Source organism: Mytilus edulis, chromosome 4 (assembly GCF_963676685.1).
Source record: "Mytilus edulis chromosome 4, xbMytEdul2.2, whole genome shotgun sequence".
NCBI lineage: Eukaryota > Metazoa > Mollusca > Bivalvia > Mytilida > Mytilidae > Mytilus > Mytilus edulis.
The window spans coordinates 13926737-13950169 of NC_092347.1; the positions used below are offsets into that span (position 1 = coordinate 13926737).

The 23433-nt window shown below is 31.6% G+C and overlaps 1 protein-coding gene and 1 long non-coding RNA gene across 4 annotated transcripts in view; both read left to right on the forward strand.

Annotated features, from left to right (window-relative positions):
- Positions 1-23433, forward strand: part of LOC139519022 (double-stranded RNA-specific adenosine deaminase-like) — a 28924-nt gene that overhangs the window by 2871 nt on the left and 2620 nt on the right. For 2 of the 3 annotated variants that reach the window (XM_071310735.1, XM_071310736.1), the window contains 14 exons: positions 1180-1266; positions 7089-7155; positions 9739-9836; positions 13027-13145; positions 13583-13733; positions 14231-14337; positions 16046-16190; positions 17082-17212; positions 18749-18887; positions 21101-21278; positions 21659-21752; positions 22299-22460; positions 22653-22744; positions 23016-23171. In XM_071310735.1, the coding sequence (XP_071166836.1) occupies positions 1255-1266; positions 7089-7155; positions 9739-9836; positions 13027-13145; positions 13583-13733; positions 14231-14337; positions 16046-16190; positions 17082-17212; positions 18749-18887; positions 21101-21278; positions 21659-21752; positions 22299-22460; positions 22653-22744; positions 23016-23171 (1651 nt within the window). In that variant the 5' untranslated portion in view covers positions 1180-1254. Of the gene's footprint in view, positions 1-1179; positions 1267-7088; positions 7156-9738; positions 11067-13026; positions 13146-13582; positions 13734-14230; positions 14338-16045; positions 16191-17081; positions 17213-18748; positions 18888-21100; positions 21279-21658; positions 21753-22298; positions 22461-22652; positions 22745-23015; positions 23172-23433 lie in introns of all 3 variants that reach the window. The other variant, XM_071310737.1, reaches the window with a different exon arrangement.
- Positions 2904-5005, forward strand: LOC139518379 (uncharacterized). Its single transcript, XR_011663325.1, has 3 exons — positions 2904-3636; positions 4214-4343; positions 4791-5005. It is a non-coding gene; the product is annotated as an uncharacterized lncRNA (long non-coding RNA).

Sequence of the window (23433 nt, forward strand, 5' to 3'; positions counted from 1 at the left end):
CAGGTCTTCAATGTAGCGAGAAATTCCCGTTTGTTTTTATAGGGTAGTATCATAACACAATGTTGACTGATGTACCCCTATTTTCTTATCAAGATCGAGGAAAGGGCAGTGATCATTGTTAGTAATACCTTTATTTAAAGTAAGTTCAACAGGATAAATTTCTTTAGTATACATACTGAAGTCGTCATTATTGAGAACCAAAATATCATCCAAATATCTAAAAGTATTATTAAATTTGTGTATCAGATGTTGTTTCGATGGGTCTTTGCTGATTTTTATCATAAATTGTAACTCATAGCAATACAAAAAATGTTCGCAATAAGTGGTGCACAATTAGTCCCCATTGGAATTCCGATAACCTGACGATATACGGAATCTTCAAAGCGAACAAAAATGTTATATGAATATTAATAGGTAACTTGTACTTGTTCTAAATCATTAAAATCACATGGTCAGAGAGTCATTTGTAAAAGTAATTTTATGGAATTTTTAATTTGTAAGCAAAACCTGTTCTATTTTCAGCTACCAGTTCGAATATATTAAGTTAACAAGTATTTGAGTATTGAACATTTGCATTTACATTTTGCCATGTATTGTTTTGGGGTTTTGAACATCATGTTTAAATTATTTATTCCCTTTTGCAATTCTTATTATGGTGTTCAATATGATAATTAAAGAAAAATAAACCATAGATAGCCTGAGCAATTTTCAAGACTTCGCCTCAGTTGACAATGTTTCCTGGGGGGCAACAATCTTCTCATCACCCCCTCAGCTATGTGTTGCAGGCTGTTAATGTTAATGGGTTCCTGAAACCCGTGCGAGATTTTTACTGCCAATTTGACACATAACCCGTTCTTATTCTCTCTTCTATATGACTGTTTTCATTGGTTTATAGGAGAAATAAGGGAAATCATAAATTATTATATTTACAATCCATATCAGACGTTACATATAAAATGAAATAGATGAGGTGAACTCTGAAATCATCGCGCGTTTCTTAGCTACCTAAATGATATGTACATGTATCTAGCGCAATACATAACATATGACTTGAAACTATAAAATAAAAACAGTTTTTTGGCAATCTTTCTAGCCAGGCATAATATATTTTATAAAAGTGTTTACCATTTGTTAGTCGTATATTTCAAATAATATTTATCTCAAATTTGTTTATTTCAGCTTACAATGTACATGTAGAAGTAACGCATATTTTATAAAGATCATTTTTATCCAACGACAACGTAAACGTTGAAAATGGCTTTTTCGGTAAGTTTAAACTGTTGGAACAAATTAATCGGACACATTCGCTTAAGTTTTATGTTTGACGTAGTAGAGAATTGATAAGAACATTTATATTTAACTTAATATAAGTTCAATTTAACTTAAATGTGTAGTTATCTTCCCTTTTTATTACCAGATTTTGTATGTGTAAATGATTATTTCATTCAATGTTGAATCCTAACAAATTATTAATAATGATTAGATTTTAGTATTACAATTCATTCATATATAATAGACATATAGCTAATATATGGATTTTTTAAAATCTTTTTTGGAAAAATCTTTTTTTTTAATTACCTTTAGAAACCTTTAATATTTACATATTTAGTATTTAGCAACCTAATGATCAAATACCGACCGTGCAAGGGCTGTATAGACAGTCAAGGGCGTTACAAACTTCCATTTGTTGTTTGTATGATGAAACCAATGGCCCGTTTGATTGAATTTACAACACACATTCTAATTGAAGTGTAAAATTCACAACAACACCACTTTACTAAACACCAGTTGTTGATAAAATAGATACTATGATTGGTCATAATTGAAATATTATATATACATTTTGTGTAAACTGGTTCCCTTTTATTTTGTTTTGATTATTTTAACGTTATTGCATTTGTCATCCATTGTCAATCAGTTATTGAACTAGTATTATTTGTGGTACGCATCCTAAAACCCAAGCAGAATTGCTTTTGCTTCAAATGTACAATATATAATCATGTCAATTTTGCAATGTTCCTGTAAGCTGTTCATAACCGTAATCGTCTAGTCGTTGGCACCGAAAGAAAAAAACTGTGATATTAACAGTGCCAAGTTCAAGCCTAGTACCCGGAATGATTATTTTTTGTAATGTTTTTCTCTACCAAAATATGTTTTTAATCTTAGAGGTATCTATATTTCATGTTTACTCTAAAATTGACGATTTTGTTTCTGGTTTCATCGTCATTCAAAGAAGTAGTTTTACAGTCGTAGTTAATCACACTTTATTCACATAAGAGTCAGTTAAATGTTGATGTATATTTGAACCATTTATAATCAAACAAAGATTAACTAAGTGATCATAATGATATCATTATATTCATAAAACCAAAAGATGATGAAAAGGGAAAGGCCTTGTACCTTAAAAGTAATAAGTGTAATGTGTACATGGATGTTTATTTTATCAAGGAATTGTACAAGTAAGTAATATATACAATTCCTTGATTTTATAGTGTTTATTTATTTAATTAGATAACAAAAAAGACAGAAATACAGTTTATTGACATGCATTGACAGATATACGCTATAAGAGTGATATTTAAATAATATTTTATATCAGCACTCGTGGTCTAGTGGTATCATGCATAGACTACAGACTTAAGTGTCGAAAATACGCGCGAGTGCGAACCTATATAATTCACTTTTTTTTAGAGGATAAAATATCGTAAGTTAAAAGTTATGATATAAGTTAAGTAAAACATGGTTGTCAGTGGATTCTTTAAAAATAATCCACCGTTAGAACAATAGACTGACGTCAGAGAAATGGGTTTATTGTTAACAACCCTACAAGTAGTTTGTATTTGTAGTACACTGTAAAAACAGCGTTTAGATTTGAAACGGATTTACAACATGTTTTGGTCTAAACGTGTTTAGGAAAGCGTTTAGGATCTAAACGGATATTTATCTAAACACATAAAACCCTAAACGTGTTTAGAATTTAAACGTGTTGCAGGGTTATTATCAGTGAATGTTATCATTAAGCTAAACATTAAATGGCATCTAAACACTTCTGAAACACTTTCCTAAACACCTAAACACTTTATAATATTTCAGTACTGGTTCCACCTTTTTACCCGATGTTCCTACATATTCCAGCATATTCTGTGAAACTATGATATCGTGGCTGTCTTGAAATTAAAATTATTTTCAAACTTCAGTCCCAACCCAGTATGCGGAGCTTCTATATTTATGAGAACAAATCATATCATCTTCCCAAACTGAGTTTCCCTTTTTTGTGTTGTAAGATTATTAAATTACTTTCAATTATTTTTTTTATAAGTTAAGCAATTAGTTGTTTATACCAGGGACATATACAATAATCTTTTATAGTATTTATAAGGAAGATGTGAGTGAAATTTTCTCTAATTTCCGGAGTCGTTGTCCGAATATGATCTTATACTAATTAACGAACAGAGTTATCTATCGTGGTAATTTGATACGGACGCCTTCGGACCCGCCAAAGACAAACAACATTTAAAACAATGGATCCCATCTATCAAGTATATATATCTATTGACGATGCAACAGATACAGAACTTCATATTAGAATATTGGCGGAATCAAAAGCCATCTTAACAGTTATTACAGCAGCGGAAGGTAAGCAGATCCAGATTTCGTAAAAAGGGGGAGGGGCACAAATCATAATTTATCAGACTAGTAAAAGGAATATGTGCGTTAAACTGTTAACCTATGCTATTTCAAGTTCACTATTGTGGTATGAATCATATAATATACACACATAATCAGTCTCAGGGACCAAGCATAAAATAAGAATGAGCTTGTTCGAAAATTTAAAATGAGATTAAATAGTCTAAACTGTCACTGTACATAATGTCATAAAATCATAGTTTCAAGTATTAACTTTGCAGGGAATAAGATGATCTGATCCCAATGGTCCATAGAACAACATCCTTCACACAAACACTGAAATTATAGTTTCACTTCATTTGTAAAAGAGAAACAAAGAATACCAAACATCCAAAAGGACATTCAAACTCATTACTTGAAAATAAACTGACCACTTCATGGCTAAAAATTTGAAAATAAATTGACTACGCCATGACTAAAAAGTTGAAAATAAAGTGACATTCAAACTCCTATGTCAAAAATAAACTGTCAAGTTGGTCTTTTTCATATAAACCTATAATAATTATTTGTATGTATGCATTTATAGGACTGTGACACTGTACATGTAGTGGGAATGAAAAGAGCTAGAATAAATCCATATCATAGATCAAATTGAAGAACAGATCAGAAAAAAAGCAACGAAGAAAGAAAAGGATGACTTAATTTCAAGAGCAGATGTAAGTAAAATATATAAGTATATTATTATGTTGCCAATAGAACGTACTATACTATATGATTGAAAAAATGGAGGTTAAATCATCCTCTAATATTTATCCTGTTGAATAGGTAAAAAACAGGCAATTTGAAAAAATATATATTCATAATATTAGGATAAAATAGGAAAAACAGGCTGTAGTTCTCAGAAATCAAGGATTTTGTTTTATAATATTATAAAAAAACTTACATGCTTGTTTGCTCTATATATTGTTCCCTTTGATTTGTTTGTCTTTTGATGTGTACATTTGTACAAGGTGTAAAGTATTGTCTTTTAACTACAATTTGTATTTTTCTTTTGTAAGAATCTTTTTTCAAGAAGCTTGTTTAATGTATTTTAATAAACATGATCTAAGAATAAGTGACTGTTGCATACAAATGTACATGAAGGTTTAATTTTTTCATTTCAGGATACAAAAGTTCACCTGACAACCAAAAGGAACTGCACACCTAGAGCCTTTATCATTCAAAAGAAGATTGTTCCGCAATGAAAAATTCCTGTATGATAGAAGATGGACTGAACTGACAATTTCTGTTTTGTTGAGGATAAAAATCATCAAATTTTATAATTTTATTTTTTGTTTGCATTTAGTGAGACTTAAAAATAAATTATTGAAATATCAAATTTTATAATTTTATTTTTTGTTTGCATTTAGTGAGACTTAAAAATAAATTATTGAAATAATTTGAATAGATTGTATGTTATGTTTAAGACTAGATCAGAAAAAACAAAAACAAAAGAACCAGACTCCAAGTTGTATAAAAAGGTGGAAGGTCCGGTCCATGAAACATAAAAAAAATCAAACGCTTGACTACATAAACAATCAAAAGGAACGGAAAAAAAAGTCCTATTCCTGACTTGGTACAGGCTTTTCCTTACAAAAAAATGGAGGGTTAAACTTTGTCTAATTGTTTACAGACTTTTCAAAACTTGGTCTTATTGTTTACCACAGACTTTTCTTAACTTGATCCTATTGTTTACAAACTTTTCTTTGGTCTCCAGGAAGAATAAAATGTGTAAACCTATTATTGTTAATATTATTATTATCATTACTGAAGTTTTCCAGCTTTAATATACTATATAGACAAGTCAAATAATTTTATTATGGTAAAACTCATTGCAAGAACATTAAGCAGAAATGTGCACGTGCATTGTATATTCTACAATACCGTGTGGACTATGTACCTGGAATGCTGTACCAGAAGTAGTTCCTGTGAAATCATAGTACTAGTAGGCTAACTGTTGGAAGGTCTAAACACCATAAATTTCTAAACATATAACATCTAAACACTTGTTGAAATCTAAACACTTGTTAAAATCTAAACATGTTTAGATGCTAAACGCGTTTCAAAACGTACACAGAAAAAGTGTTTAGATAAGTGTTTAGGATCTAAACACTGTTTTTACAGTGTATTTGTATTTAAATCAATCTGATGAGTTAAGCCTTTTTCAACTGACTTTTATAGTTAGTTCTTATGTTATGCTGTAGACCACTGTCCCAGGTTAGGCGGAAGGTTTGGATCCCGCTACGATGTTTAACCCCTCCGCATTCTGTATGTATGTTACTGTCCCAAGTCAGGAGCCAGTTATTCGGTGGTTGTCGTATGTTTACGTGTTATATATTTGTTTTTCGTTAATTTTTTAACATAAATTAGGCCGTTAGTTTTCTCGTTTGAATTATTTTACATTATCATTTCGGGGCCCTTTATAGCTGACTATGCGGTATGGGCTTTGGTATTGTTGAAGGCCGTACGATGAACTATAGTTGTTAATTTCTGTCATTTTGTCTCTTGTGGAGAGTTGTCTCATTGGCAATCATATCACCTCTTCTTTTTTATATCTACAACACACATCAGATATTTTATTCGACTCTTCTGGCATAATTTCGCATAATCGGCATTTTCCTCAGCCAAAGATAAAAATAGAGGTTGGTGTGTTTTGAACCCCGGCTGATACGGTTCAATTTTGAAAGAACATTTAATAATGCTCTGCTGCTATGTTATTATCTCCCCTTGTTATACATCACAGTGTTGACAACAATGATAGGGTTAATCTTATCACTCTGTCCAAACACTCACAAAATGACCTTATGAACTCAATAATGAAAAAAAACTAATAAATAGGTAATACAAATTTTAACATGATTGTTTAATTACTGTTGATACAAATAAAAATTAGTCAATTATTTCATTATTATATATGTCCTTATTTTCATTTCATACAGTTTTGTTTCTGTTTCTGTTTCTGTTTCTGTTTTGTTTTAATTTTATTAGTTACTTCTATTATCATTAAGTCTGATTATGTATACATAACTTGTAAAGATTGTTTAATATCTCGGGATATAAAAATATCTAACAATGAATAAAAACAACCTTTCAGAAGAAAGAAACTCGTTCACTGCTTCAGTAATCAACACTGATTTATTATTCTAGAAAAGATATAATATAATTGAAGAACTAAACTTCCGTTTTCAAGAAATCTAGTGTTGTCGACTTTCGTCAGGATTTCTGGAAATGTTGGCAAACTATTTTTTTGATTTAGAACTTATCAAAGGGAATTTAGGTCGTGACTTTTCATAATTTACCAATGAAATCCCTGTGTCCATGATATAGAGGTATGGTTGTTGATAAGGTTTAAATATAATTAAAATAATTCTTACTTCATATTCGCTGAATTTTTTTATATATATATTTGATATTTTTTTCAGTCACCTTTATACCAACAGCCATTTCTGAGCCGGCAACACAAAGTTGTTATACCTTACTCAAAGCTTGGTAAGTTTCATCTAAATTAGATATGTTTTTATGTGTTTTGATATAAAACACGCAAAAACTTAATACGGTAGCATAATTCGTTTATTTATTGTTGTAAATATAGTTGTTTTCGGGAAATTGAAGAATACTTTGGTATGGCTTAAAGGCGAGTCGGTATTATTTCAATTTTAACGCCTTTTTTCTTTATTCTATTTATTTTTACCATTTATTTCTATTATTAATAATCTAACATACCATTCTTTTCTTTTCTATTCTTATTTTATACTATTTTCTTTTTCCTTTTTTTATTCTGCTCTATATTGTTTTTTCTTCCATTAATTTTTTTAACCCCATTCAGACCTGCAATAAGACTTTCTAAAAAAAAAAAATAATAAGACTGAACTGACTTGTAAATAATGCCATTGGCGAGTTTTCAGTTTTATGACAGTGTTTGTTTTGTTTTGTTTTGTTTTGTTTGTTTTTTCGCTTTACCTTTTTTTTTTTTTTTTACAATTAAGAGATGTTTTAAACTTGTAAACTGCTTATTTTGATAAACACATCTTGCTCAAAATCCTACTTTCATATCCCAGTGATTGTCAGAGTTAAAACAGATAATATCTGTCGCACAGATGAAGTACTCCTTCGTCATTCTCGGGGTTTTTTTTCCCGCTCAAATGTCCTATGCTTTTTTTTTTTAAATGTCCTTAAACTCCGACACTCAAAGGTCCTATACTTCAATATAAATGGCACTGAAACGTTTGTATTTTTTGTCGCTCAAATGTCCATTGTCGAGATAGTACTATATATTATATTAAAATACACAAAGCTGTTATTGTGATTTATATAACACGAACTTAGCAAATCATGATCACTTTGCAATGTAATTACTCACTTCAAATATTTCTTCATTATTACTGTGCAAGAGTTTTGTCATTTCAAATATTTCTTGGTTGAAGTTCTAGATAGCAGTAAATAAAAAAATCATAAATTGTTGATACCTTATATAATGAATGGCCGTGAATGCGGCTTTCTGTCTCAACGTCTGCCGTGCGGTCTTTTAAGCGCCCTCAAGTGTACAATTCTTGCAAGATTTGTTTATCAAACATTTTCATAATGTCTCGGACACTTTCCAAAGTTCGTGCCGATTGTCGTTCTAAAAAAAATGTAGGCTCCTCCCTTGGAAATATCATTTAAATGGAAAATTGCATTGTAAAGGTTCCAACGTATGAATTTGTTTTTAGATTTTATTGTCTCTTTGGCACTCATACCACGTCTTCTTATCTTTGTTTTTAAAATCAACATTATATCAAATGGTTGTATCAGCAATGTATCAAACAAGTCCGAAAATAAACGCCAATGATCTTTAAAAAAACAAGCCTCTTGGAAATATCATTTATATATGGAAAATTGTATTGTAAGCGCTCTGAAATGTACAATTCTTTCCAGATTTTATCAATTTTATATCAAAGGTTTTATATTCTAGCAATATCTCAAACAAGATTGAAAATCGGAACAAATCAAATATTTTCAAAAGATCTATGCACCTCGTAAATTATGTCTGAAAATTGCATTGGCGGTAAGTGCTCTTCAGCCAACTACATTTCTATATTTGTAAAAGTTTTTAAGAATCCCCCAAGTCTAAATACTTATGGATTGCCTCTAAAAAAAAGAAAACAAATACATGTACGTGCAACGTGGGGGAAATCGAATCTCTGTTTTGTCATGGTTTCTGTATTGGCGGGTTACTGTCTGAGTGACGTGTTTCCTACACCAGAGTGACAAGCTTGTTTACCGTTGAACTATTAATGACCTTTCATTTGATTTGATTTGTCTGCTTCTTATTAGAAATCCTCGACCTTTCACACTTCGGTCGACTTTTCATTGGCTATTTATTCGAAGACGCCGTCGCATTTCATTTGCACCAATCTAAAAGAAAATATATGAACTTTCATTTGAGCCAACAAAAACCCGTTGTATGATTTATTCTGAGAACTACTAGCATGTTGTCATTTTTTAAAGCTTGTATATGGAAGATACATCTGCATGGATTGGTATACAGGTAGAACTCATTGATTAAACATGCACTTTTCATATGCAAAGGTATTGTTGCACCCTAGTCAAACCAAGGATAAGTTTTATGAATCCTATTTTTGAATGTGTTTATCTGTATCAAAATTGGTGCAAATGTCGTACATGTACTTATTAGCGCAACTTGTAAAGGGAAGCCACATGTACGCCCTGTACAAGTCTTTTTCTGGTGTTAAATGAAACCGTTTTAATACCGTTTGAGGAGAAATTGAATTTTGACTGAAGTTTGCTCTTTTGTAAGTCAGTTATAAAATTTATAATTAGCAGGGTGCTTTTATTAATTCGACACAAACTGAGAAGGTTAGTTTATGTTTTTTACCTGGCGATCCACTTGAATTACAATCCCCAAAATTAAGCATTAAGACCAATAATTGCCTCTATCATAAACAATAGTATACGTATAAGTTTCCGTCTGACGTAAACATTTAGACGGGTCTTTAATATACTATATGACATGTTTCTAGGTTGTGAATACATTAATGTAATTTTTAGAAAATCTATTTTATAAAAATTCAGGACAGAAGAGAAAATCAAACACATCGGTTACATCTGAGTTCAAGGAAAACAAAAGAGTCAGGTTTAATGCAAGTCAGCAGTTTTGCATGAACAATCACGTAGGTGGTTTATTATAGTAAATTAAATATTTTCTTTCTACCAGGTGACAATCATTTGTTTCTCTTCTCTTCCCCTTTTTTCTTCATCGAGATGACCGTGATAGGGACATTCCGATGTATTGCTGTTGCTTAGATTTCCATTACGTAACTTTCGTGTTTGGTTTGTAACCGATCTATACATTTGATAAATACGCGGACATGAACGAATGCAAAATTCTTTATCGTTTGTTATAAATACATCTCTACAATGATTACTGATAAAAAATGTTTTGTTTAGAACATTAATAAATAATATGAAAATGTTTTGTCGTTAGATATATATATAGAAGAAGAAGAAGAAGAAGAAAAAGAAGAAGAAGAAGATGCTTTATTTCCATAATATATATATATAAGTAAAATATCATTGATAATATCTGTGTTCACGTACCGAAAAAAATTGTAAACGCATGCGGAAGAATATCTCAAGAACGTTTTGCGGCAATCCCCTATGCAGAGTCACTGGTCCTTGCTCTCTCTCTCTCTCTGCATAGAAGATTGGTTTTGCGGGAAAATGTGAATGGCTACTCAAATCTAATCTGTTAGAAAAAAATCGATTTTTACAGAAGAGTGTCCACCATGCACTTGCACTGCACTATTATTAGAATAGAATAATAGAGTGATATACACATGGATGAATATTATGTAAACATGTAACTGTTATATTAATATAATATAGAACAACAAACCAGCGTATATATTATACTGATTTGTATCACCACAATATAATAGTTATTACGGTGAGGTTGGATTTCCTGTCATTTAGTCATCATCCAAGCACAAACTTGTCCTAGAAAAAATATTTATCTGTACACTAACCTCAGTTTAAGGTATAGAGATGTGATTTTTTTCTGAGACAAGTGCTATTGACCATCCACAAGAACTTGCGGCCATCCGATGTTCAGCACTTCAGTACTTTGAGTAACATTAGATATATAACATTATTTCTTTAAACTAATTGTGATGTTACTTCAGATGTAAGAAGGCAGTTATAAAACAAACATGACATTGGATCACAAGTGAAATAAATATTTTACATTTTGTGTAAAAGAAGTTTACTTTTAACTTCCTTTTAGTGAGATTTTGTACATTACTATTGTAAAGTTAAAATATAATGTATTTAACAAGGAAAAATTAATTCATTTTATGGGGGAAATCGTGTGTCCTCTTTTAACGACAAATATTACCGGACAAGTAAGTATTAATTTTGTTTATTTAATACTCAATTTTTTATTTTTTTTAATTGACCGCGAGGACCGTTTACAAACGGCTTTGGCTGAAAGGGCACTGAGAATTTAAAATTTCGGAGTCAATATATATTTAAAGCGTATTCGGATGAAAAGACTAGAAGCCTTTATTAAGCAGGAAAGTTAAAACAATGTATGGTCATAATCATGATAATGTGTACATCATTGAAAGAAATACCTAGTAGATGTACTTTAATCTAGCTTACCGTAATTTGGAACTAATAAAGGAGACTAATGGTCAAATTTGTAATTTTACAGGTCGTTCTTATTAAAATTACTTGTCTTTATAATTTGGATTAATGGTCAGTAACCTCCTTTGGTAAACTTACTAGCTTGACAAGTTGTTAATATAGAAAAAAAAAAGATGTGGTATGATTGCCAATGAGACAATGAGCAAAGCCCATACCGCATAGTCAGCTATTAAAGGCCCCCAAATGACAATGTAAAACAATACAAACGAGAAAACTAACGGCCCTATTTATGTACAAAAACTGAACGAAAAAACAAATATGTAACACATATAAACAAACGACAACCACTAAATTACAGGCTCCTGACTTGAGACAGGCACATACATAGAGAATGGGGCGGAGTTAAATATTTTAGCGGGATCCCAACCCTCACCCTTTCCTGGGACATTGGTGTAACAGTGCAATATATGAATGAACAATATGTTAGTTTACTTTCTACCTAGTAAGTTATCTAGAATAGTAAGAAATGTTTACTTTCTACCTAGTAAGGTACATAGAATAGTAAGAAATGTTTACTTTCTACCTAGTAAGGTACATAGAATGGTAAGAAATGTTTACTTTCTACCTAGTAAGGTACATAGAATGGTAAGAAATGTTTACTTTCTACCTAGTAAGGTACATAGAATGGTAAGAAATGTTTACTTTCTACCTAGTAAGGTACATAGAATGGTAAGAAATGTTTACTTTCTACCTAGTAAGGTACATAGAATGGTAAGAAATGTTTACTTTCTACCTAGTAAGTTATCTAGAATAGTAAGAAATACCAAGGACAAGAAATGTACTTTTTGACAAAGTAAATTCTACTAGATATCATAAAAGTAATTCTTGGAGTGATGATAAATATTCGTTGTAAAGATTATGTAATTTGTGGTGTAGACTTATTTGTTTTTGGAAAAGGAAAATCTGAAAACACCACGGATATTTCAAATCGCAACTCGTAATTTTAGCTAAAAAGATAATTCAACAATCTAAACGTATTTTTTTTCAAGAAAATTGTCTTTCTTCGGGTGGCATACACAGGTTATAGCTAAATGTGGACCGTACTAAATTGTTTTCTGTCGGGACCACTGAAGCATCACATCTGTGTTCACTTAAGGGTCAGTCTGTTTTCGTTAACAATTTATGATTTTACTACTCTTAAAACGAAATTGAAAACGGAATAATCGTTAATCTGACCAGACAGTATACTTCCGGTTCAAAAATAAACTCAAAGTCTTTAAAAAAACATTTGTCAAATCAAATGTTCTACCATAATGTATAATTCATATTAGTTAGCAACTGAACAATGACGACATTTAATAACCTAAAACAGCAATACTTTTCTCACGAATAATCATCAACCACAAAATATATTATGTAACCGACGTGTAAGATCCCTTTTAATCAACAGTTATATCCAAAATAAGTTGTAATAATAAATATAGTAATACCGAACAACGAGGGAAATGAGAACCGAAGTCTAAAATCAAAATAAACAAGGAAATTCAAATATATATGTTTTAATATTTGTATTACTCCTCAGGGCACTTTAAAAATCACGTATTGTGTAAATGAATATTTATTTTTGAGGTAAGATGTAAATAGTGATGTATTGAAGATGTATATTTATATATTTTACTGTATATTTATATTAGATAATATGAATTTGATTGACAGCATATAACATCAAGGGACGACGTTATGAATGCAAAATGCATTCTGAATGAATGGAAACAACAATACGAGAAAAATATAGAGTATGATGCACAGGAAAGTGGTCCAGATCATGAAAAGTGGTGAGTAACATTTGTATATGTCGATTCATATTCATTGTTTTAATTTATTTTCCTTACAATTCGAAATACTTATTATATATTGAAGTACTCCTTTTAATTAAGGTACGTTGTATCTAAATAAGGTTGAAAGTATTGATAGTGTGCAAGTTTCTTTTTCGTCATACCTTCTTCAAATTGATTGCCACCATTGCAGAGGCGGATCCAAAAGGGGAAAGGGGGGTCCGGGGGTTTAAACCCCCTTTTTATAGACGTTCAATGTATTTTTATTTAAATTGGGACATATCCTTGGACTCCCCCTCTTTTGTCCTGGGTTAGGACCCCCTTTTAAGAATGGCTGGATATACCCTTGCATTTAGGCTGTATCGTTTTCTCTTGTTCCTCAAAAAGATCTTCTTGTATATAATTGTTACTTCAATCATACAGGATCTATTTTTCAGTTTTAGGGTAAATGTATATGTTGATGGTGCACTGTGTGGAACTGGTATTGGGTCTAGAAAGAAGGAAGCGCAACAGCGAGCAGCAATTTCTGCGGTTCAACAACTCGGGATTAATACAGATTTTATTGCTTTTACCAGAAAAATGAACGGAGTAATTATTTAAAACTATGTTGCATTAAATTGTATGTAGTTATTTTTTTATTACAAATGTTTTCTAGGTATAATTTTTTGTTTGTTTATGAGACAAATGTTTCAATATGCGTAAATCTTTGTGGTCTCTTTAAAGCATACAAGTTACATAATTGTGTTCATAGTAAAAGTGATCATACATTTATGTCAACGAAATGGAATTTGATTGTCAAATGTCCTCATTTGAACTAGTCTAAGAGTTCATAAATCATATGAATAATATCATCGACTTAAGTGTATGCCAGAATGTGAATATGTATGCTTTATTACACCCTTTTCGTTTACATATAATATTTATTTTAAGAAAGATTTAGAATTCGAAAACATAAGTACATGTAGTTGTTTGTATCATTGTCGTGGCGGCCCACCCGTCCATCTGCTGGTTTGTTTCGAAAAAAAAAATCATTTCATCTTAAATCTTAAAACACTTGATAATTCATTCATCACTTGTTTATTTAGATTGAAGCTGATCCGAAATCACAGCTAAATGAAAAATTACAGGAGCGCCATATCAGGAATATCAAATACACAGAAATATCAAGGACAGGTCCTGCTCATGAGCCAACGTTAGTAACTGTTGCAAATATTCTATCGCTTTTTTCATTTGAATCTGAGTGTTCTATATTTTACATTAAATGTGATACTTTTTCGCACCGCGGGTATATTATCACGTTGTGATTGGTTTAACGCCGTCACGTGGTTATGGTTAGTAAATTTCATAGGGGGTGCATGACGCGTTAATGGTGACGTCATCTGTTAATGTTGTGTTTCATTCTTTATTTTTCATTAAGCATGCGATAAATTCGTTATACGGTTAACTACTGACCCCCTACAGATACATAGAGGGTGAATAAAATCCATAGGGTATTCGGCCTCCGGCCTCACCCCTATGAATTTCTCGTGCCTCGTTCACACGGACACTTAATTCGAATTGAATTCGAATCGAATGCGAATCGAATTCGCTTATCTCGTTCACACACTCTTCTGTTTTAATTCGAATTGATTCGAATTGGCTAATTCGAAGTACCCAATTCGAATTAGAAATACGTGTTTGTTAATACGAATTAAAGGTTAACGTCGTTTGGACAGTAAAGCGAATTTGACGCGCATTGTAATTCGAATTAGAATTGACTTTAGGATACGTAAAACGTTTCCAATGCGAATTAAACTAATTCGAATTAGTTAATGCGAATCGAATTCGAATTACATGTGAACTCAGCATAATCCTCTATGAATCCGTAGGGGGTCAGTAGCGAACCATATAACTTATATTATTATCTTATAGTACCATTTACCTTCTAGGTTTCAAAATTACAAATTACACCTTGGGCATAATTATCTAAGTGATCATATTGTCCGCAGCTTGTTTATAATATAACTAGAACACATCCGCGAAATCGCGGGGAATTACAGCGTATGTATACTGTAAAAAAATTAACTGGAGAATTTCAGGAGAGGAATCAAAAGTCAAAGGTACTTCGGGGACTGGGCACAGTTCTTTGCCCTCCCCCTTTTTTCCAATTACCGATTTTTATTCCTTCTGTTTTTCTGTATACTATGAACATACATATATACTATAATTGCAAATACCATTTATTCAATTTCATATAGTATATGTATGTAGTATACAGAAATATATCAGTGACCGCCGTGGTTAGTAAACTATTGGAATGGATAGTAAATAGCAAATACACTTTATTTATAGTATATATGTATAATCATAGTATACAGAAAAAACGCGAAAATAATTGTCCTGCCCCAAGTACTTATGCGCACAAGTTACATGTATGTTTAATTTTAAAACAGGCCTTAAGGGCAGCGGAAGTCTTTTATATTTCATAAAAAGTAAGTTAAATAACCCAAACTGAAATACTTTAAGCACGGGCATTCAGAGTTTCGTCCAATGACGGAAAAATATCCGGACACATTTTTTTTCGTTTTTCTCCCAAAATAACCCAATCTGAATAATCATAAGAAAGGGTGACAAATGCGACTATACATTGTACCTATAGGACACAGAGGCATGATGATTAATTTATTGTGGAATGAAGAGAAGCGACACACAAAATGAGGTTTTCTCGTTTAATAGTATAGATAGGTGTGGTGTCCAAACTGTTACAGTAATACACCAGCTTGCTTGATGATAATTTAAGTTACAAAAACACAGTTTGCTTGTTTGGTTCTGCTTCAACGAAATTATTTGGTTTATAATAGTATTTGTCTCTTATGGCTATTGAAATTAATTCAAACTTCTTTCTATATATTGCCCTTCAGATTCACAGTACAGCTTTTTATAAACGATACAGCGTGCACAATAGGGACAGGCAATAGCATACAGAATGCCGATCGATCCGCAGCACGACAAATATTAAAAAAATTTGACGAAGGAAGCCTTAGTTTTTCTGATATATCGGATCAGGTTTGATATATATACAATTAAATAAATATAATAATCAAACCACTAATTGTATTATTCAACGAGTCACAACTCATAATATTAAACAAAACAAAGAAATTGGCATTTGTTTCTTGGGATGAGTAGTGATATTAACATTTTTTTAGGAAATACAATTTAAAACAATAAGTTCCGTTGTTGTATAGTCCTATTTTGGAAACATGAAAAATTATCGATGCCTAGCATGAATCGAGTGAAATAGAGGTGAACGATACCTTAGGAACATTCAAACTCACAAGTCGAAAATAAACTGATAACGTTATGTCTTAAATAGCAAAGATCAACAGATAAACATTTAGTACACAATCAATTCGTTAGTCGAAGAAAAACAGAAACAACGAAATGACACACATGCAGAAGCCGACAAAACACCACGCAAAAAAACGCAAGATTTAGTACCATGAATTCTATCAAAGATAAGAGGGTAAAATATTGTGCTCCGGAAAAGTCTGCAACTTTTGATTCACCAACGACGCACACAGTATTAATCTTAATAAAAATATCCGATAAATATGCAATCATCGTACAGTAAGTAGCATGATGGTTAAGGTCTCTGTCTGACTCTTAGACATCAACGATCCATAAACTGTTCACAGTGCTTTTTGATTCGCTAACCTTTAAAAATGAAAGAAAACGAAAGCTTGAAAGAAAATACAGAATCATAGGACAAATAAGAACATAAAAACATACTATAGTATACAAACAACACTCAAACTAAAGCTTCTATATCTATGAACTGAATCAAGAATTTTTATTAAAGTCTTTTATGTCTTTATGCATGTTATGATTGCACATATTAAAAGAAAGGAAACCTATAAATAAAGTAAGCAAAATAATTCTAGCATTCTTTTTTAGGATAGCAACGATGAAAACAGTAATTCAATTCCTAAAGATGCAAAGTGTATACTGAATGATTGGGTCCAGTCGAGACGAAAGTCTATTTCTTATGAACAGGCTAACAAATATGGTCCTGACCATGCTTTAAGGTATGACGCATTTCCATTCATATTCACTTCTTTAAATATTAAAACGTTTAAACCAGCTGCATTTGTTTGCACCTGTCCTAAGTCAGGAACCTAATATTCAGTGGTTGTCGTTTGTTGGTGGGGTTTCTCGTTTTTACCACCTACGATAGTAGAGGAGCATTACGTTTTCTGGTCTGTGCCTCCGTTCGTCCGTCCGTCCATCCGTCTGTGCCTCCGTTCGTCCGTCCGTCCATCCGTCTGTGCCTCCGTTCGTCCGTCCGGTTAAAGTTTTTGGTCGAGGTAGTTTTTGATGAAGCTGAAGTCCAATCAACTTGAAACTTAATACACATGTTCCCCATGATATGATCTTTCTAATTTTAATGCCATATTATAGTTTTGACCCCAATTTCATGGTCCACTGAACATAGAAAATGATAGTGCAAAGTTCAGGTTAAAGTTTTTGGTCAAGGTAGTTTTTGATGAAGTTAAAGTTACATTAACTTGAAACTTAGTACACATGTTCCCTATGATATGATCTTTCTAATTTTAATTCCAAATTAAAGTTTTGACCCCAATTTCACGGTCCACTGAACATAGAAAATGATCGTGGGAGTGGGGCATCCGTGTACTATGGACACATTCTTGTTTATAAAGATTTGACAGTTGGTTTTCTTATTTGAATGAATTTAAACAAGTCATTCGTTGGCCCTTTTTAGCTTGCTGTTCAGTGAGCCAAGGCTCCGTGATGAAGACCGTACCTTGACCTACAATGATTAACTTTCACAAATTTTGAATTGGATGGAGAGTTGTCTCATTGGCACCCATACCACATTTTCTTTTATCGATATAGCATGACCATTCTCAAAACTGAACTATATCAAATAAATAAAATGTGAAACAAATAAATAAATTCTGGACATTTTAAAACCCTATAACAATATAGAACATCATACTACAGGCAGATTTAATATTTAACTCTGATCAAATCTGTTGTTCACAATTGTTACTATAGATCCATTACAATGACAGTGGAAAACGCAGACAAAGAAATACTGAACACTAATAAAAGTAAACTTTTTAAAAAGGCAATCAGGTACTGTATCATATCCTACATTTGGATTTCAGTATAGTACCAGTAAAGTTTTTTTTTCATCTTTTTTATTGTAATTGCTGCACAGATAGCCAACAATGTGTATAGTTTAAGTTATAGTTATAGCATGCGTTAAGAGACATTTATTCTCGAAAATGTGGATAGTTTGTAGTTAAATTGATACCGTGTTGTGATACAAAATAAACCTTAAAAAAATTCAAATCATAAAAGAATTAGCACCTTCTTGCATGTATACATTAAAAGAATTTCAATGCAAAGTCATACTACATACTATTTCTTATGTCTGTTCCACCATAGAAACTATGTTTGATCTCTGACAGTACTAGTAAGTTGAGAGACTGTGAGAATGCTACTTAAAATAATACAACGTGTATTTAAGATGACCTGAAGGGAATCTTTGAAAAAAATGTTGGAGACTTTAATTTGCTGATAACAAATATTTTCAGATTTAAAGTTGACCTGTACATAGGTGGGAAAATGATATCATCAGGATTTGGGACTAGTCTACAAAGGGCAGAACTGGACGCTGCAAACAAAGCTGTAAAACAGATATCAAAAGAATTTATGGATTGTTATCCTGAAACGGTTAGTAAAAATTACTATCTTGTTGATATTTTGATCTTAAAATCATTGATTGCTGGCGGATTCAAGAGATCGGCGCTATTTTTTGCATACTTTTCCGGCGGCGGGTGTGTGTAGGGGGAGGGAAAAAAAGTTGTGGTATAGATAGTATTCCATACGAAGTACTGAAGTATGAACCTATAGTGGCCGTGATTCATTCATTGTTCCAACTGATTTTTGAAACCGGTATAATTCCGTCCGTTTGGAGACAGGCTATACTTTTTCCAATTCTAAAAGACAAATCTTCAGATCCACGTGTACCTCTCAATTACCGAGGAATTAGTTTACTTTCTTGTATATCAAAACTGTACAGTGCATTCATAAACAGTCGATTATCATCATATATTCATACCAACGATATTTTAGCAGACGAACAAAATGGTTTTCGCTCCGATCGATCGTGTGAGGATCATGTATTTACTCTTAATGCTGTATTGAGAAACCTGAAGACTTCATTTGCAACTTTTATTGATCTTAAGAAAGCGTTCGATTTTGTTGACCGAGATTTTCTGTTATATAAGCTTTTGTTAAATAACATTGATGGGAAAATGTTATTTTCGATTTTTATCAACGATCTGGTAGAGGAAGTAAACAGTCTCGGACTTGGTGTAAATGTTGGCGACTCAACGCTTTCATTTCTTTTATATGCGGACGACATAGTCTTATTGGCATCATCCGAAACTGACATGCAATGCATGCTTGATAAAGTTCATGAGTGGTGCAAGCGATGGCGTGTTTTGATAAATACAGAGAAATCAAAAGATATTCATTTTCGTCCGTCTCGATCTAAAAGAAGTGAATTCCAGTTCAAAATCGGTGACAATCTACTTCAAATAACTGACACATACAAATACCTCGGTGTAACTTTTCACGACCTTAAGGACTTAAAGGATAATGCAAATAGACTATCAGAAGCTGGAGGTAAAGCTTTAGGAGGAGTTATCTCCAAGATTCATCATCTAAAAGACTTCGGAATTAAAACTTTTGAGAAACTTTTTACCTCTTGTGTAGTACCAGTGCTTGACTACAGCTCTTCGATCTGGGGATACAAAGACTTTGCTTGCTTGAATCAAATCCAGAACAAAGCAATTCGTTATTTTCTTGGCGTCCATAAATTTGCACCGACATTGGCAATAAACGGTGAAGTTGGTTGGGTGAACTCAAAGGAACGACGATGGTGCAATATGATAAGGTATTGGAACAAACTTATATCAATGGACGACACTCGTATATGTAAACGCGTCTTCAATTGGGACTACGAAAAATGCATGAACAATTGGTCATCCGAAGTGAAAAACATTATGTCAGTTATAGGACTAGAGAGCAATTTTATTACAAAAAACACATGCGATTCACTGATGTGTAAAACATTGCTCAAAGATAAATGCTCCGCAGATTGGCAGAAAGGTTTCTAAATCAAACTTTCCGAAACTACGAACATACAGGCTCATAAAATCTGAATACTGCTGTGAACAATACATTGAACTTAATCTTAACCGTACTGAAAGATCCATAATAGCGCAACTCAGGTGTGGCATTCTTCCTCTCAGGTTAGAAACTGGTCGTTTTGTAGGTGAAGACGAATGTGACCGTTTGTGTAAAATGTGTAGCGATAACTGTGTGGAAAACGAATTTCATTTCCTTATAAACTGTAACTTTTATAACAATCTGAGACTGCAACATTTCTCACAAATAGACAATTTATGTATACTATCAAATGAAGAACAGTTTAAATATTTACTATGTCAACATCCGAGAAAAACTGCTAAATATCTATTGCAAGCTTTCAGTAAGAGAAAAAACTTTTTATATGAAAATTTTCGATAACATTTATTTATTTTTGTTCGTCGTACCATTGAAACTTATGTTTAAAGTGACTTATAGACCCAAAGGGTCGGGTGTTCTAATTATTGTTTTTATATCTCACTGTATTATATAATACTTTGTGAAAAACACATGTCACTATAATAAATAATTTACTTATTTACTTATCTGGTTAGATTAAAGTGTTTGAAAATATTGATACTTGGCATATGAAAACATGATAAGTTTTTTGAGTTAGACAACAATACTACATGTAAAAGTACTAGTAAAGTTAAAATGATATGATTTAATATTGACGAGTCATGATAACCTCAGTAGTACCACCTACTTATTTTACATAACTTTTTTTGTAGAATTTCCCCAGATATATACACTTGCCACATTATGATGAACTAGCGATGATAACTCATAAAACATTTGAATCCGTAACACACAATGTCATCGTCAGTATCGATAAAGAATCGGTGGTAGCATCGGTTATCATGGAGAATTGTCTGACTGGTCAGAAAACTGTCCTAAGTCTTGGATCTGGTAAGACTATACATTCTAGAATAAAACAGTTTAAAATACATAATTCTGAGGCTGCAAATTGCATAACTTGTTTTGTCAAAAAAAATTATATGTAGAATTTAAATGATACTGTACACACCATTTTGAAAACAATTTAGATGTTATCACAATGTATTCTACATGTATGTATAAAAACTTGATTTGATAAACAAATCTTGCGCAACAATTAAAAAAAGGTGAATGATACAAAAGGCCAGCTCATTCAAACTCTTGGTCGAAAATAAACTGACAATACCATGGCTAAAACAGGAAAAAAGACTTTTCTTATTTCTGAAGAATTTTTAAGTATATATATTTGCATATCTTTTTTTCATTTCTGTTATTTTATATTATTTCTATAGGCAATGTTTTTGTGGATGAGGAATCTTTGGAAAATAACGGAGAAACTGTTATTGACTCTCATGCTGAAATTATTGCTAAAAGAGGATTTCAAAGGTACCATAAGTATTTTCTATAACAGATTTATTAAAAGTTGCAAATCCGTTTTTTCTGATTCAGGTAAAAAATATTCATCATTGAAAAAAAGTTATCTAAATGTGAATATCACACATAAAAGAAATAAACCCTCTATTAGGATTTATTTTGAATGTAATTTAAGGGATAGAACATATTCGTTAATGCTTTCATTATTGATAATGCAATATAAAAAAATGAAAATCAACGCAGTATCAAAAATCTTTCTAAGTACCTTAAACATGCAAAATATACTACAAATTATTGTATCAACACGGAATATTTTTTTTTTCTTGCACTCAATTTGACAAATATCGGCTGCTGCACTTTTAAATTAATTTAATTCTGTGATGTTTTATTTTCTAAAAGGAATTTTCTAAAAGGAAAGATGTAGAGTTAGATGATTGATCTTTAGATAAAATACAAAATTATTATTGTCAAATGTACAAGTCTTATAGTAAGATGAATAAGTTGTAATATTTTTTTTAGAGATATATACGTACATGGCTTAATTATTTTATTATATAGGGTATTATATCAAGACGTATGCCGATTAAAAAAAGAAGGAAAAGATACACTTGGAATGCTGAAAGTTCTTCCCAATAAAAGGATAGCTTTACAAAATGGTATAAAACTCCATCTATATATATCAAAGGCTCCGTGTGGAGACGGCAGTGTCTTTACATTAAGGTACAATCTATTATTATGTTATAATGTGTTATTTTGTTACCAAAACAAATATATAGCAAAAAGAACATTAAAACGTCACTTTAATTTTAATTTTGTTTATTTTGTAAAACAAATACTCATACATATATCTATTTTTTTTTATAGTATTTAATTTATAATAAGAATCATTTCTAATTTTTTTTTGCAAATCAGTCAGCCTGGTTCCCATACTGATACTGGAATTATCCATCTTCCAATTCAATCAGACAAGAAGCAAGGACTGTTACGAGCAAAAATCGCCAAAGGTAAAGGTCTTGCACGATATTAGTCGATCATTCACTAAGTCCACACTGCAATTTCGTATCTGTATTTTAATTTCTTCAATATCTGCACAATATATAAGTCTGCTTCTCAAATAATGATTAAACAATTTAATGTGATCTACATATAATATGAAATTTGGCACTGTATATTAACTAGCAATTTATTACATTGGTCAGTACAAACAAATCTTTAAAACACACAACCCACGTGATCCAAGGCTGAAGCAATTAAAAAGACTAATATTTAATACAGGTGAAGGTGCCATACCTGTAAGTGAGTTACCAGATGATAGACTACATAAGATGTCTTGTAGTGACAAGATCTGTAAATGGAATGTACTTGGACTCCAAGGTGCTCTCTTGTCCAGTGTAATAGACAGACCACTCTTTCTTTCCTCTGTAGTTGTTGGTAAGTAAATAGAAATAATTAACACACCTCTTTATTTGTCTACACTTGTATTCTATTTGTCAATAATAATATTCTTATTGTAAAACAAACAAAAAAACAATTTTGGTCATAGCCATACAGGCACAAAACAAACATAAGAAAAACTCAGCAATAATAAGAAACATGTTATTGGTCTCCTTTTCTAAGTTCTAATGACTTTTGATAAAAGAAACAACTGCCAAATGACAAGTAAGCGGTTATGAATGCAAATTCAATTACAGAA